Raw genomic sequence first — 17405 nt, forward strand, 5'->3', positions numbered from 1 at the left:
CACAGATACACACGAATCTGTGACGCAAAAAGCGTTTTGGGGAAGCGAGTGGTACACGTCACAAGCAAGGAAGCGTGTTCGCTTTGTGGACGCTTGAAAAGTCTCATCAAGTGTTGTGTTCTGGTGGAATATTTAGTTTAAAATGGGAAAGGCGGAATTTTTAACCCCGAAGGCGATCGGGAACAGAATCAAAGCTAAAGGCTTGCAAAAACTGCGCTGGTATTGTCAGATGTGTCAGAAACAGTGTCGAGATGAAGTAAGTTTGTGTTGAACGTGTATTATTCTCGCCTTCTTTTGATCTATATTGACTTACATGTTTTTTATTAGTGTAATAACTGTACTTTACATTATCCCTTTACTACAGAACGGGTTTAAATGTCACTGTATGTCCGAGTCTCATCAGAGACAGCTATTGTTAGCTTCAGAGAATCCCAACCAGTTCATGAGCTACTTCTCACAGTAAGTACACGTCGGATATATGTATATATTTAAATAGAAAGTAAATGATTACAATCTATGTCCCTTTGCTTTACAGAGAGTTCAAAAGCGAGTTCTTAGAGCTGCTCAGAAGACGTTTTGGTAAGATTAAATCATCGCAATTCTGACTCATCATGCATTACAGACAGTACTTGTTGTTCATTTGGTGAGACTCTGTGTTTACTTCTGCAGGAACCAAACGAGTTCATAATAACATTATCTACAATGAGTATATCAGCCATCGGGAACATATCCACATGAACTCCACACAGTGGGAAACCCTCACTGAATTCACCAAATGGCTTGGGAAAGAAGGCAAGGATGCTATGATACAGAACCAATTCGTTTAGATCAGTATCATCCACAACAGTGTTTCATTTGTGTTATTTTGCTGTGTAGGTTTCTGCAAAGTAGATGAGACACCCAAAGGCTGGTACATCCAGTGGATTGATCGTGATCCGGAAACGATACGTAGGCAGGAAGAGCTGGAGAGGAAGAAGAAACAAGATTTGGACGATGTAGAACGCAGTGCGAAGTTCATCGAAGAACAAGTGCGCCGCGGCCGAGAGGGCAAAGAGCCGGAGGTGGGTGGGAATGTGCCTGGTCTTAAAAAATAAAAAAATCAGGTATATTTTATAGTTGTGCAGTTTATGCGGTAACAATAACAAAATGCCAAACATACAGTACATTTTAACATGAGACCTTCTCTGGGCAAAGGTCATCCTTCATAACTTATGTCATTAATTTTCAAAGCTGGCAATATGCCTTAATGTAGACACATTTCAATTTCCATGTTTCTACAGGAGGAGCCAGTATATACCGAACTGAAGAGGATGAATGAAGATGAGAAAATTGCTTTCAACCTGGACAATGCAGCAGCTGGGCCTTCCAAAACAAGGTATCATGAATTATGGTATCAGCTTCTCTTTGAGTTTGAAATCTGTTTAAAAACCGACTATTTGTGTTTGAAACTATGTATTTTTGACTACACAAACACTGGTTGTCTTCCCTGAGTTTAGATATGTGATTATAACCCTGTGTTTCCTTCGCATAGTATAAGTCTGGGAAGTAGCGGCCTCAAAGGGACCACCTCAGTTAAAAGGAAAGAGTCCTCTCACAGTTCAGACTCCAAAGACAAGAAGAAGAAATCTGCCCTCGAGGAGATAATAGAGGTATGTTTCCATTCCTTTTCTCCTGGTAAATTGTTGCATTGATTTTGTAAGAGCAGAATGAATCTGTATAACTTGTATATCACTTAAAGAGGAGGTAACACGCAGTTTCTGCAAATCTCATATTAATCTTGAGTGCCTATTTACAGAGTATTTACTCTGACCGATACAGCTGTATGATTATTTCTGGAAAAAAAGACGAGCTCCTGGAGGTGTGCAGGGATTGCGGAACTACAGCAAGAGCACACAGATCATTGCATTATCCCTGCATAACTGATTCACGATCTCCAAATCTAGAGTTAAACGACCGTTTTTATAACATTCCTCACCTAAATGCAGTGAGCAAACAAACATAGCTTGAAGCGGCACTCCCTCTGTCTCCAAACTATAGTGTGTATTAAAAGCATTGCGGGAGAGACTGCTCCATATGCTTATAAAACGCTCTCAGGAAACATTGATGTCATATTTCGATCGTTCTGCTGCGTAGCGCTTAATGAAGTTGAACACAACAGTTTCTGAACTTTCTCTCTCCCTCACACTTCAATCAAAAGCAAGGTCGGAAGACAGAATACATGTTTCACGTGGTGCAGTCAGAGAATATTGTTACCTGTAATACAGCTGGGTGTAAATGTGCTCAAAAACATGTCGTCTATTCTTTCCTGACAATGCAGCTGACATTAAGGAAAAATCCTATCCAGTGAAGTGTTTTCCGTGTTAACTTATATCTTTTGGGATGTCCTAACAGCTGTGAAAAACAAACAGCGCGTCAATGTCCACTAATGTCCGGATTTATTGCTCTCGCAAGTGTTAAAGAACAAATAGGAAGCGGCCTATAGCCGTCTATTTTAAAAGACAAATTGGTAGAACGATTCATCAACTGAGGTCATAATTCAAGGTCATTATGATTTCCATAAAAAAAGGGTGCGACCAAATTGCAAGGGCTGTGACCAACTGAGAAAGTGAGCCGCACCAGTGCGACCAGTGAGTCTAGAGGCCTGGAATGAAATCGCATGTTACCTCCGGTTTAAATCTGATAAACAATGGTTTTGCAATTGGCAACTTTCTATTTGTTTGAATTTCAGATGGAGGAGCAGAAGAAAAAATCTGTCCAGTCGGATCACTGGATTCGACCAAACATCGTAGTAAAAGTGGTAACAAAAAGACTAGGAGAGAAGTATTTTAAGAAGAAAGCCATCATTCGAGTACGTGAAACAAGGATTAATGGACCATTGCATGGCTATATGTTCGCCTGGTTTTACATTTCTGACAGCGATATTGTGTATGTGTATGATTTTACAGGAGGTGCAGAATAGGTACACTGCCATGGTGAAGATGATCGACTCTGGAGACAAACTCAAACTGGACCAAAGTCATGTGGAAACGGTCATTCCAGCACCTGGTAACACATTACTATGTTTAAATATGTATTTGATATGATTTTTTTGTTCATTTGTCTTACTATTAACTGTTGTATCTCTGTTGTGTGAACTTTTTAATGTCTGTGGTTCTCACTCAATGTAATCTCTCTTTTACTCTCTATGTCACAGGCAAGCGAGTTTTGATCCTAAACGGTCAATATAAAGATACAGAGGCCATCCTGGAAGGCATAGACGAGCACAAATTCTCTGCAACACTCGTATTAGACTCGGTTCGTTCACACAGAATGTTATCATGAAATGACTTTCCAAATACTGAATATTTTTCTGAACTAAATATAAGCGACAATATACTTTGTAATTGCTTAGAAAATACCAGCGCATCCATGATAATTGACAGTGTGGTGTTTTTCCTCCTTCAGGGTCGGATGAAAGGAAAGACAGTGGAGAGGATTGCATATGAGGACTTTTCTAAACTGGCTTGATGGTCATCTTCATGCCAGAGCGACTCTACTGTGTCTAAGCGTAATCTAGATATTAATAATTTTGCATGTACATAATAAAGACTCAAAGACATGATCATTTAATTTACATAATGGAGCAAATTGACCATTTTATTGTGCTTATTTTATGCTTGGATGTCTTTTGAAAATGGTTGCATATGATAATTAAATTTATAGATTATAAATGACCAATTCATGTATAGGTAACAATACATTGATATGTTCAAGATCAATTTACGTCATTATTAGATGATTGTTTGATGTACAGCCCCATATTCTGATATTTTGTATATATTTTCTTCTAGTATTAAAAACAAAGATTTTTTCAAAACCTTCTTGGCAAGTTTCATTACAAGGCATGAATAAAATAAAATTTTGGCTTGTATAAAATAACAGATTTCTATTGGTCAGACTGTTCCTCTCTTAGCAGTCATTCTAACACATTGTTTTAGAGAGAGGGCAGAAAGCTGTCAAGCCGAGGGAGGATATAGCTGGTGTAACTCCCATCAATGAAACCTTTCCCATTGTTGTGGACAAACCAGCAGAAGACATCTGAACCTCGTTTCCTGTCACGTCTGTAGTCCTTCTGCCAACCTCTGTAAAGAAAAATATTTATACATTTTAAAATGCAACAGAAATAAATACACTGGATGACAAGAGCATAAGAGGTTTATAAAAGGAGAACTTGTTAAGATCTCAACATAAGGATAGTTTTACTATAATATGCGAAAATAATAAAAATTTATATAAAGTAACGTTTTCTAATAATAAGCAATATATTTGTAATGTTAGTACCTATCAATGAAATTGTTTGTTCTTATTTCACTGTACATTAATTAATACTATTATTGCTACTTCAAATATTAATAAATATAATATATGATTTTGATAAGAAAGTTGTAGTAAATTAAATTCTGTCACTTTTGGCTCTATATCTTTATCTCTGTTTAAAAGCTAAAATTGCAGGTTACTTTCCATAAGTAATTAACGTGGATTGAAGTCAAATGACGTCAAACTGTTGTTTCCTGCAAAATCACACCCAACATTTTTATTATAAGCCTAGTAAAGATAAGTTAGGTGAGGAGGTAATACAATTTTATACGTAAAGATCGGGTGTCATTCGTTCTGACTTCTTCACATTGTTAAACTACTGGCTTCTCATGCTCAACTTGTTAAAAAGCAAGTTGGATGTATGATGTAGTATTTCTGGTATTACAATTCACCAGCACTCCAACCTGTTTGGGAAGCTTTTTTTAATTCTGAATCCGTTTCAAAGATTTTTTTTATTTTTCACAATTTTGTGAACATTAACTAAGATTAATAAAAGAAGTATTGTTTTTTCATGTTAACAACTGGAACCTTATTGAAGACATTTTTTATTGAAGAACATTTTTACTGAGAAAGTCTTAATACATCATGATAGTAACGTTTATGCTATTATTATCTGTCATGAAAATAATTGAAAACACAATTATGCACAATTAAGCTTCTTGTTTTTTTAAGATTATGTTAAAGAATTGACATTTTTGAGGATCACTCTTCAATGACAGTAAAAATCAAGAATAATGTTTGTCCGGTACTAAAAGATGTACCTTGTGACAGCCAGTTTGTTGCCTTTCACCTCCATTATAGCCTCTTTCTTTTTGGGATCTGCTCCCTCGTGCACGGCATAGACTTTCACCTCTGGTTCCTGTGTGAACTGACCTGTAAGGACACAAAAAGACCATTTTATAACATTATTTACAAATTAATTACTTAGCACATAGAGTTAAGGACCTCTTGTATAACTTTTGACTTGTTTCTTTGGGAATTCTGTCCAAACTTCAATCAATTCTGTTGATAATCACATAATAATTTAAAGGGATATTTCACCCAAAAATGAAAATTCTGTCTTAATTTATTCACCCTCAAGTTGTTCCAAATCAAACATTTCTTTGTTCTGCTGAACACAAAGGGAGATAGATGGAAGAATGTTTGTAACCGAACAGTTCTGGGCACCCTTGACTACCATAATAGGAAAAATTGCTTTAAAAATGTTTTGTTCTGTCGAGTAAAAAATAAGCTATCTTGAAGAATGTAGGAAAGCAAACAGTTCTGAGGCAACTTTTGACTACCATTGTATTTTTCCTACTATAGCAGTCAATGGTGCACCAGATCTGTTTGGTTATAAACGTTCCATATATCTCAGTTTTTGTTGAGCAGAACAAAGACATTTGAGTGTGAGTAAACAAGAATATAATTTGTGAGAGTTTGGCTGAACCGTCCCTTTAACTTGGTTGTAAGAATTGATACATTAACAGTAATGCACTAAGAATGAATGGGAATTTGGCAAGAAATTGGGTAACAGTAACACATAAACAGTAAAATACAACAAACATGGTTTTAATAATATAGAACAAATATTAAAATTGTATTATAGATATTACAAAAAGTACTGAGAGGATTATAAAATGTATGTTATGTTGTGTTATGTTTGCTGTATTCGTTACAATACATTAATATTAGGCATTTCGTAGTTGTAGACATGTGAATGTTGAATGACGCACCGATGAGACCGTGAACTTGCGAGGAGTATTCGTTCTCATTTGGGATGTAAAAGCCCAAGAAGTCCACTTGCACAGGATGCTTCTTCCACACCCGATGCAACAAAACCATCACTGAAATATCTTCACCAATCGTCACAGTAACCTGTTGCTCTTTCACTATGGCAACCTTCATTCTGACAAGGAAAGGTTTGCATATAATTTATACTGTATTTAAAAAATCATATTAAATAAAAAAAATTAACTACTCAAGAAACATGAATATATGTGACCCTGAACCACAAAACCAGTCAAAGGTAGCACTGGTACATTTGTAGCACAAGCCAACAAAACATTGTATGGGTCAAAATTAAAGATTTTTCTTTTCTGCCAAATATCATTTGGATATTAAGTAAAGAACATGTTTCATAAATATGTTTTGTAAACTTTCTTTCCATAAATATGAACAAAAATGGCCAAAACACGTCTACAAACTTAACTCGCGGCTCACTTTTTGTGAATTACACACTCAAGATTGGCATCAGTGTAAACCTTAAAATTTCTGCTTTCAGGTTCATTTATTCTCCACAACATCATTATAGAGGATAGCAAATAGAGCCTTGATATCAAATAATTTTCAAATAGTTCTATCTCGGCCAAATATTTTTTCCTATCCTAACAAAGCTTATTTATTCAGCTTTCAGATGATGTATAAATATTCAGAATATTAAGTTTCACTAAGAAACTGACCGTCTGAGGGCTAGAACTTGACCTCCTTTTGGACACTACAATGATTTTTCTTCACTGGACTAATAATCTAGTATCATCAACTATTCCAATTTCCACCACCAACACTGAACTGGGCTTACAAGAGACTAGTCTTCAAGCCAACAGTCAAAAGATTGAGATTAGGCCTCTGATACCTGTTTAGCATCAGTTCCACTGTTGCTCCCCAAGAGAAAGAGTGATTATTCATGCCTTCCATTAGCTCAATCCTGTCAGTTCCTATTATGACCTGCACACCGTCTGTTTTGGAGTATATGGAGATGGTACCGAAGTATGTGTTTATTTTGTTGTTCTTTATCTTCTTAGACCCCACCAGCTGACCATTGATTGTAAATCCTGTGTGAGGTATAAGAAAAAAGAAAGCACATATGAAACAGAAATAACATAACGGTATCCGTTTAAGAACTGTTTGGCAATGTGTCTAGAGCAGTTACCCTTTCCAGTATCCGATAGCAAGTTCAGGATGTGCCCAGGTTTGGAGTCAATGTTGAAGCAGATATCCATGTTGGTTTTGGGCAAGTGAATAATGAAGTGAGGGTCATTGTCGACTATATATAAAATAAATATATAATTATTTTTAAAGTACAATCTGTAACTTTTTCCTCCATCTTTGTTTTGAAACATAACATTTCAGGTTACTTTACAGACTCATTTTGATTAAAGACATTTTTTTATCTAAATGCACTAGTAATAAAGCTTATGCATACCATAAGTCAAGAAATTGGAGAATAATTGCTTGATTTCATGTTGAGTAGTGAATTATCAAAATGATCACAGAATTATCAGAATGTGGATTCAGTGGAAATTCAGTTTTCTATGGTTTGATGGTCTATGTTGCATTACCTGAAGTGATCACAGGTGGAATGACACTGAGAACTTGTTCTCCGGCTGCCTCATTGGGGGTAGAAGGGGCTGTAGGCATAACCCATGGAGGGTTAGTGTAAACTACGTTGGTTAGTGGCAATTGTCCGGATAAAGAAGTAGTACCTTAAGAGAAGGAGAAAGACTTTTAGTTTCTGAGTCTTGTCACACTGATCATACAGAACTATTACTGACACCTAAAAGCAGGGATACATTATATATAAATGGCCATACCGGTTTAGTTTTTTCTAATGACAGTAATCCTTGTGTTATAATAGAAAAGAGTACAGTTTTCAGGAGAGGTTTTGTTATAATATAAAAGTTGCATATGAAAGGTGAAACCCTTTGTATTGGTTACCGGAGCAGCAGCCCTGTTTGGAGTCTTTGGGTGAGTCAGCGATGAGACGCTCTACCGTCTCCTGGTCCTGACTCTCCACCAGCATGGCAGTCAGAGGGGTCACGAACTGATGCTCTACAGCCAATGCCAAGATCCGCTGGGTAATCTTACGCTTCTTATTTGCAGAAGGAGCTAGAGAGCTGCACAAAGGGATTTCCATACTGTTTTCAAGCCAATTTGCTTCTCTATAAGTAAACTTAAAGAAACGGTTTTGGGCAAAATTAAGTTTTATTATTTACCCTACTGTAAACGTTTCTACTTAAAAACTGTATTTCAAAAGTTTTTAACATAAATCAAACCGGCTTATAAGTCATTTGAAGTTCAATTATTTTAAATTGCCATAAACAATCTAGTTGTTATTCGCATTACTTATAAAATTAAGTTATATGAAATACAACTTGATTTATTTGATCTAGTTTAAGTTCCAATGTCTTGTAAAATCTATTTTTTAACTAGTTTTTAAGTTGAAATACACGACATTTCCTACACTGTCGCATTCCAAACTCGACAAATTAAAGATTTTCAGTCACATTAAGCTACTCCTTTAAGAGACGGATATGATAAGCACAAACAGTATATATGGAAAATAAAGTATAGAATAATTCATGCGTTATGATTCGGTTGGGTCTCTTTGAATTTTAGCGATTCTGATTCTGCTATCGATTTCGATTCTATAGATACCATGGTTGAAGTCAAACATTTAGGTATCAACCTATGGTCATTTAGCCTGCTTATTGACTGGTTTGCCAATATATATGTATATTTATGAGCACTGTTTTGTGTACACACATTCCAACTATGTTTTGTCAGATTTATTACGGTTGTGATCGCAGAAATATTTCGCGATAAAAGTTGGCTTATGACACGGCTACTTGCCACATGAGAAAAATCTGGACATGAAATGTGAATGTTAAATCATTTATTAGCTCATTTTTATCAAAGGCCGACCTTCCGTGAGGAAAAGCCATTTACTTTCAGTTTTAAATTTAACGATCTTCAAATGTCTCAAAAAAAGGCAATTTGGTTGAATTATTTGCAAATATAATATCGTACATGTTATTAAAAAACATATTTATAGTTAAATTCTAAAAAAACTTTCAAAATGATTTGCTATATTCGGCTTACCATGTGTTATTAGTTTTGAGAGGTTGTTATCTCGGAATAACGAACCTGCAAATGTCGAGGCTGGCCAATGAAAATCAAGCATTTCAACGAGCCGTGTAATAATTTGTATTACCATAGATTGACTTCATCATGGTTAACTAAAATGAAAGTATTTTTGTAAAATATGGATAATTTCATAAGGGCTTTTATTAAGATATCAGCAGATCAAAAGTTAACAAATGCACAGTCCTCAATATAAGCACACAGGAATTGATTTTTTATTTCAAGTATCCGATTCCTATTCTGTTTTATTCCGATCCGATACCTAACCTCCGATACCTAACCTCAACCTCATAGTTGAATCTAGATTCAAAACAGAGGCAGTAAGTGAACACAGAGTTGAGATATTTACCGTTCGGCTAGTAGTTGATTGACAGTGATGTAAGCCCACATTTGTCGGGCAAAGCCGGGGAAGGAATGCTGTTGTGAGTTAAGCTCTGAGTCCAACTTCTTGATATCTGCCTCAGTCTGGATGTTAAGGTCCATGTTGGCCTAGAAGAGAAATTTAATTCTAATTAAAGGTGTCATTAATTTCTTTACAGACTAATGAGATTTGTACCAATTGAATTAATAATAATAGCCCAGCCTTTTATAGAGTTCTCAGGCTGGATCCACGCTTGTGTTGGTGGACCAGCAGTGTTTTACTATTAAGTTTAGAAGCCTGCCATGCTATCATCTAAAACACAACGTATGCTGATCTATTCAGCGGGCTTCATGCTGGATCTAATATCATTTCTAGACAAAAAGGGACATGTCGCTCACAGCAGAGGCGGTGATGAAGCTTTGCAGAGTTGTGAGGTCTGTTGGTTGAAGTTTTCCAGCCACTATCACCTCTGAACCGCTGAAGAACTTGTCGAAACTGTTCTGAGTCACGTCACTTACGGTACTCTCTGGAAAGTGGATAGTGATGGACCTGAGGAGAGGAGAGGAGACCTGGCTGTAGAATTCCTGGACGGAGAATTACAAATATATGTCAAATCACAAATTTACACATTTCACAGACAGGAAGGTCTAGAAAAAAAATGTAAGATCTTATTAATCCTAAAATGTTTATGTATTTTTGGAAGGAATGCACTGAGAATCTTTAATTTTGTACTATTGAGAGTGAAAGTAATTTTTGCCTCATTGAAAGCAAAAAACCTAAACTGTTACACAGAACAGTTTACACAAGTCAGTCAGCAGGATTGTAAATGGGTTTTTTTCTGTTGAAAAGTTTAACATGGAGCTCAATGAGATTCTGCTCTCATTTGGAAGTCAATGAATTGCAATTACAGTCACTTCGATGTTGGCTTCACGAGAGAGATCGGAAGGTTGCCCCTCGAAAATAAAGCGATGTAATTGTGGGCGGGGCTAGTCAGTGCAACAAAACGGAAACAATCAATAATGTTGCTCCTTGCTGGTCACAGTCACAAGATTTACATGTCAAATTTATTGTGGGTTGCTAACTTGGAGGTGTTAGACTCACTGTACCTTTAATTGCTCTGATGCATCGTGATTTGCAAAGATCCTCTGGGCGATGCCCCTATTGTCCATGGCAATTCGCTCCAGGAAGTCAAAGTCCACGTCGAAGCCAATACCAAGGGAGAAGAGAGAAAACTCCTCCTTCATTACGCGCTTCACATTCTTCTGAATATTGCTCAACTTTATTTCTCCTGAAGATAGATAGTTAGAGAGAGAGAGAGAGAGAGAGAGAGAGAGAATTATTTTTATAACACCTTTACAACAAACACATTACCAATACAAACTGCGGTTATCCAATACTTCAGTAAATACCAGTGTTGGGTGTAACTGGTTACTAAGTAATAAGTTACTGTAATTTAATTACCGTTACTTCTGATGTAAATAAATACTTAATATATGTTTGTGCAATAGTGGAATTGACATCAAATTTCAAAGTTTAACTTTAAAATCTGTGCTTTAATGAATAATTCTCACATTTGTAATACTTTCGTCAGCTAATAATACTACTTAATTAAGTTTTATATTATTTATTTGAATGAATTAAAAGAGCCGTTTCATGTCTATCCTTGAATCACTTAACTAATTAAGGTTACTATATAGAAATAAGTAATTAAATACTTTTTGGACAGAGTTATTTGTACAGTAATCTAATTACCCCATTGAATATATATTTAGTAACTAGTAATTAATTACTTTTCTGAGTAATTTGCCTAACACTGGTAAAGACCAATATATTATTTTCTATCCGACACAACAAAGAAAGACTCTCTGTGAAAGAGAGAGAGAGAGAAATGTGAGAGAGTTGTGCTTTCACGCCGAGCTTAAAAGCTGCTGCCATAATACTGTGGTGTTCCCCACTTACACTGGTTAACATTTTTTACGGATTCAAACATTCTTTGAAACATTTTAGATAATGTAAGCTAATACATAATCAAAAATATATAACACTGTGAAAGTGTTTTTGGATATTTTAATGCAAAAATCTTACATGTTTTGTTTAGTATATGGGAAATAGTTATTACACATAAACTATACCTACTGTATCAATAAATGCATGCATGATGTTCTTACCCACTGTAGGATCTCCATCAGATACCAAAATGATCATAGACACAGAACGGGGCTCGATCACTCCCTGACTGGACGCTTTCACAAGAATCTGCACTGCTCGCAGTAGAGCCTCATTGATGTTTGTACCTTAGGTTAAATGTTACTCAGAATCACACTAAAACACACAAACACGTACTTTTATATGTCGACTCTCTGTTCCCCTTTTACCTCCATTAGGTTTGATGTTCTGGATGTACTTCTTGGCTTCATCCACCTGAATGGAGGAAACTGGGACAAGATCTTCACTCCAGCAGCGGACGTTGTGATTAAAGTCTATGACACTGAAGTGGTCATCCATTGATAGATCATCCAGAATGGACTTCATTGCCTCAACTGTCTAAAATAGGAAGAGAGAGAAACATAATTAAATATAATAAAATATATTTAAATATAAATGTAATAAAATGTTAATATATTTTAAATAAAATAATACACTAATAAATTGATGAATAAACAAATATTAGTAATCAAATATTTTTATTCTCTACGATTAAAACCACAATTCACAATGAAAGTACAATTCACAAGAGTGGTCTTAACAAACATACAGTACCTGCTTTGTGAAAGTAGGTTACCACATCCTTACCTGTTTCATCTTCAATCCCCACATGCTGCCACTAACATCAATGACAAATATAATGTTTTTGGGGAGAGGCGAGAGATCAGACGGTGCAAAGAATTGAATGAAATGACCATCAGACACCTGAAAGGGGATGAAAGAAACATTCATCAGCAATAATTTCTTAAGTCTATGTGCCTACAATCACACTCATATTAGTTTTGCAGAATGCAGTATCTATACTGTGCCAGATGTAAATTTTCCGTGTGCATTGAGTACTACTAACTAAACTGTATCCCACAATGCATTGTACTTCAGTAGTAGTCCTATAATTATGCTTTTGTGCGTCAGTTGAAAGTAAATGTGAGCATATATTTTCCACACCTGCAGCTCTCCAGCATTGCTTTCTCTCTGAACGTCATAGATGACGGTGAAGACCCCATCCACAGCGCTCTCTGTGCAGGTCTCACATTTGCGCTGCTGTTGGAGTGTTGGTTTGAACACTATATGAGCTTTGTCTTTGCTCTGGGTGATTTTGGTCAAATCTGCAAACTGTTCTCCAAGCGTGTTAGGGGCTGTGACAGACTTAATGCCAATGGGCTCATATATATAAACATCAACCTGGAAATAAAAGGACATGCACAAATGCACATATTAGAGGTCATGTGATGCACATCTTTATGTATGTTAGTTTTTGTGCTTGTGTGTAAGACTGACTTGAAGCACAGGCACCAGGCGTCCAGGTTGGATGTGCAAGGTGTGCGTGTAGTAGCCCAGTTTCCTCTGCAACATTTCTTGATAGTGAAGCTCAAACTCCACCTTGCTACCCGGAGGAACATGCACCTCTGTCTTGAAGGTCTCCATCGCTTGTGAGTTAGTCCTGAGAAACAAAAAAGCATATCATGTATATTGCACATTATAATGGGGATAAACATAACATAAGTATTACATGTGAATATACAAAATAAATTATTTTAAAATATAAAACCTAAATACTAAACATATGTATATCTCTAAAACCACTTCTCTGGATATATAGCTGTCAACTTAAAAATATGTACACTTTTAAAAAATTCTGTGAAAAAAATCAGCTGGGACACCGTTAAAAATGTAAAAATAATAATTATTATTGTAAAATGATAGCTTTTTCTTGAAAACATGCTTTCTTTTTTCTGTAATTGACGCTTTGTTATTGTATGTCATTGTACATGAAAAATCTGTAAAAATAATATTTTTTTTACAGTGTAGACCGTAAAACTTTGCTGTAATTTTCCATCAGGTTTGCCAGTAACTTTAAGTAGATTTAATTACGACTTAATACTACTTTCTTATTAGTAGGCTACTGTTTTCAATTTCAGCTAAATTTTAATTGAATCTTAATTAAAGCAAAATGAGCAAGAATAGACTTGCCTCATTACTGGCATTAGCACAGCAACACTACATTTTTGTCTTGTTTTCTACTAAAAATATGTAAAAATTCTTAATTCACAATACATTTACAAAACAAGATATTTAGTTTAAAAAATATAAAAACTAGGCGAGTATGTTTAAAACAAAACTGTACAGTAAATTTACAGTAAGTTACTGGCAAACCGGCTGCAAAGTTTTACAGAATAAGCAAATTGGCTTTAGACATTAATATATGCATGAAAGAATCTGATAAATGCGGTACCTGACAATACCAGCAGCTTTTCCGCGAGCTCTTGCTTGAGCATAAAGGTTTCTCGCCACTGTCTTTTCCTTTACCGAGCCAACAAATGTTATCCCGTTTACATTCCTGAAAAGCAGCCACGGGTCATACAGCAGTCCATGTGTTTTGTGTGTTTATTTGTTTATGTCTGTGTGTCATTGCTCTCACATGGTAAAGTTGTTAATAAAGGCCCGTTTGGCGATCTGTACGTTGAAGCCGATGCTCTGAGCATTTGGGCCCGAGTTAACAACGGAGCTCTTGACTGTGGTGTGAACGAATCGTGACGTAATCCTGCTCTCGACCTTATAACTCTTAACAGTGATGTCATTGCCCTGGATAGCCTACAGGACATTACATATAGAGCTCAATACACAAATCAGTCATTTATGTGTTATTTAGACGATAAACAGTTTTGACGGTGGCAAATGGTATATGCTAAAAGTTTGGACTGGAGGCTTATTGTCCATGCTGAATTCATATTTCTTGTGCCTATGAGCATACTAACAGTATGTTGCTGAATATTAAAAACATGCTGAGGTCTGCACACGCAGGAACAAAAACTGCAAATTAAGAAATTTGTTAAATTTTTTAGCAGAAACAAGCAATTATTAAAACACAATTTGTAGAATGGGTTAAGCATTGAAGCATTGAAGTACTGTATATTACTTAGGTCAAATCAAATGTGTGCCTTGGAAAAACAATAGCAGACACAAAATTGCACATCTTTTCACTGTCAAAATAAAGTTCTTTTAAAAACTGCAAAATAAATTGTGAACTACAACAAGACAAATAGCCAAGTACCTAAAGTAATTGGGTACTTGGAAAAAATAGAAGTAGAACACCAGCAAAGGGGAAGTCAATAACCGTAGTGTCTTCAAACAAGCCGATCGATTACCAGATAAGATTAGAGTGGAATAACAAGATAGAGAGCATACCTCGAAATCCTCTTCCTCTTCAGTGGTCAAAATGTTCCTCTACACAAAAAGAACAAAAATGTAAAATACTAATAATAATAATAATAATAATGAATATGACTTAATAAAAAATGCAAGTTTATTTCTGCATTAACAATATGGTAAAAAAAATCTATTAACTAACAGAAGTTAACTACAAAAATAACAAAAATGTAAATTTATAATAATAGTTATATTAATATGAATAAATCAAAAATCCAAATTAATTTCTGCATCAACACTTCTTTATTTTTATTTCTGCATTAACAAAATTTATTAACTGACAGACGGTTAAAGTTAGCATGTTTATGTAAAAATTAAAAGATATATTCATGAATAAATGAAAAATTGAAAATAAAAATGAAATTTCAAAGTACTAGCTCATATGACACGGCTAAAACGAATATTATCATTTGTTTAAGATGTAATGCAATGTGTATACACGATTAAAGGTTTAAAAAGTAGTATTTTCCACATACCACACTGTTTTATGGAATTTTAGTGTTCACTTTTACAGCATTTCACATATTTTTGAAATGCTATAAAAACATGTCAAATTACAGAAATTCAACTTCAGGTGTAGGTTAATATAACATAAAAAAAATGTAATTTAACTTCACAAAATTTTCTGGTTCCGAAATGTTACCTTTTTTACAGTATATGTTAACTACCATGATTTAGGCCTTAGTTGTTTAAAAAATACATCAAAGTGTACTCTGCTCATGGACAGTTCCTAGAACAGTTGCATGACGTATGACACAATCACTTTGATCATTGGTAATCAAACAAGGCCTCTGGGACCCATTGATCACATTTTATCCTCACAAAAACAGCTTCTTCTTAAAAACAAGCACAGTAATAAAGATTTATAATAAGTTATTCATTATTTTGTGTATTCAAATAAACAACTGCTTAAATCATTTTTACACATTCTTTATAATATATGGATGTTGACTCATGTTCCTGCAGCTTGTGTGAGACACTAGCAATGCCAAGGTCACAAGTCTGATTCCCAAACAAAGTGTTTGCAAAAGGCATCAATTTATTTTACAACCTCTGAAAACTTACCCTGTATCTCCCAGACTGATGGTACTGCTCCAAAGGACCTGACTAACAAATGGATAAAGAGAGAACATCACTTTTCAACTAACTGTCTTCGGCTATACATACATGCAAAGCCAAACTTTCAATTTCAAATCTTACCAATTCATCTTCCCACTCGCCATCAATGACAAACTCAAAAGCCCAGCTCTGACAGAAGAGCAGGATGCAAAGAAAAAGAACCGGAGGCTTCATGACACCAAAAAGGAGTCTTCACAGCATAAAAAAGAATGGCCAGCACAATCCACATGCAAACACTAGCTCACTAAAGCTAAAGGACCAGCCTTCGTAGTCTCTTAGACCTCTGAGCCTCGTCAATATTTGTTGTGCCCCACAAAAAAAGACAGAGGAACCTTTGAAACCTGACCAGCTGATGAACAAACACAAAACCTGAAATGGAGTAACATATTTTTTCATTCATGAGTAATGATGTAAAAAAATCATTTCTAAAACACTTTTGCCATAAATATGTATTTATTGTATTTTTTAAATGTAAGGTGAAAAAGTTTTTGAATTTAACCACAGATGTCATTCCGTTTCAGACTTTAATCCTAATGTGTTTATGAATACTAAGGGTTTTATTATTTTTCAACACATATTTAATTAAAGGTGCTTATCTTTTTAAAAATGCCTCCATTGTCTCTTAGAGTCTCTTAAAAATCACCAAACTCAGCAGGCAAAGCATTTTTTATGCTGTTTTTTATATCTTTTATTAATTATGTACGAAGTTCGTCATTTTTTAGACCCCTCTTAAAAATGAGCCATTGAATAATCATTTTTGGTTCAATTGTTCTACAAAGAACCTTTACATTTGAAGATCATTTTGCATCACAAAAGGTTTTTTGTAGTGGCAAATGGTACTGTTAAAAGCGAGAAATTATTCTTTCTGGAACCAAAATTGGTTCTTCCACAGTATCACTGTTAATATCGTATATGAAAGAAATTGTTCTTCACTATAAAATGTTGTTTTAGACCATGGCATGTGTTATTTTGTAATCAAACATTTTGATTAAATACACTAAATGAATAGCTGTTGATAAACGCAAATGACAAAATATTACTACGACACAATTTAAAGAAATGTCAATTCAAGAATAGACACACCATATTGTTTGAATAATGCCCTTGTTACCTAGAATATTGCCCAATCACCAGCACCACATCCGTGTCGTCCTCTCTGGGGTTATTCTAACCACAAGGTTACTCTATTTCATTCAGACACATTTTCTGTGTCACTTCAATATGCCGCATGTGTTAAAGTGTCTCTACAATATTG

General features: G+C 35.2%; 2 protein-coding genes across 2 annotated transcripts; one reads left to right on the top strand and one right to left on the bottom strand.

The window, feature by feature from the left end:
- Positions 1–50: 50 nt before the first annotated feature.
- On the top strand, positions 51–3584 carry kin (Kin17 DNA and RNA binding protein). The gene is made up of 11 exons (XM_056748078.1): positions 51–256; positions 365–459; positions 536–579; positions 670–792; positions 877–1061; positions 1281–1375; positions 1532–1649; positions 2729–2848; positions 2946–3045; positions 3194–3294; positions 3445–3584. Exons 1-11 carry the CDS (start codon positions 143–145, stop codon positions 3505–3507), a joined length of 1158 nt encoding a protein of 385 aa, XP_056604056.1. The 5' UTR covers positions 51–142; the 3' UTR covers positions 3508–3584.
- Positions 3585–3604: 20 nt separating this feature from the next.
- Positions 3605–16433, bottom strand: itih2 (inter-alpha-trypsin inhibitor heavy chain 2). The gene is made up of 20 exons (XM_056748077.1): positions 16232–16433; positions 16097–16138; positions 15011–15049; positions 14244–14416; positions 14058–14162; positions 13103–13265; positions 12770–13006; positions 12413–12529; positions 11995–12163; positions 11788–11913; positions 10726–10907; positions 10018–10203; positions 9608–9747; positions 8053–8231; positions 7677–7820; positions 7268–7381; positions 6971–7169; positions 6072–6244; positions 5118–5229; positions 3605–4121 (listed from the first exon to the last, which is right to left on the bottom strand). Exons 1-20 carry the CDS (start codon positions 16322–16324, stop codon positions 3974–3976), a joined length of 2841 nt encoding a protein of 946 aa, XP_056604055.1. The 5' UTR covers positions 16325–16433; the 3' UTR covers positions 3605–3973.
- Between the last annotated feature and the right edge of the window lie 972 nt (positions 16434–17405).

Source organism: Triplophysa dalaica, chromosome 5 (genome assembly GCF_015846415.1).
Source record: "Triplophysa dalaica isolate WHDGS20190420 chromosome 5, ASM1584641v1, whole genome shotgun sequence".
NCBI lineage: Eukaryota > Metazoa > Chordata > Actinopteri > Cypriniformes > Nemacheilidae > Triplophysa > Triplophysa dalaica.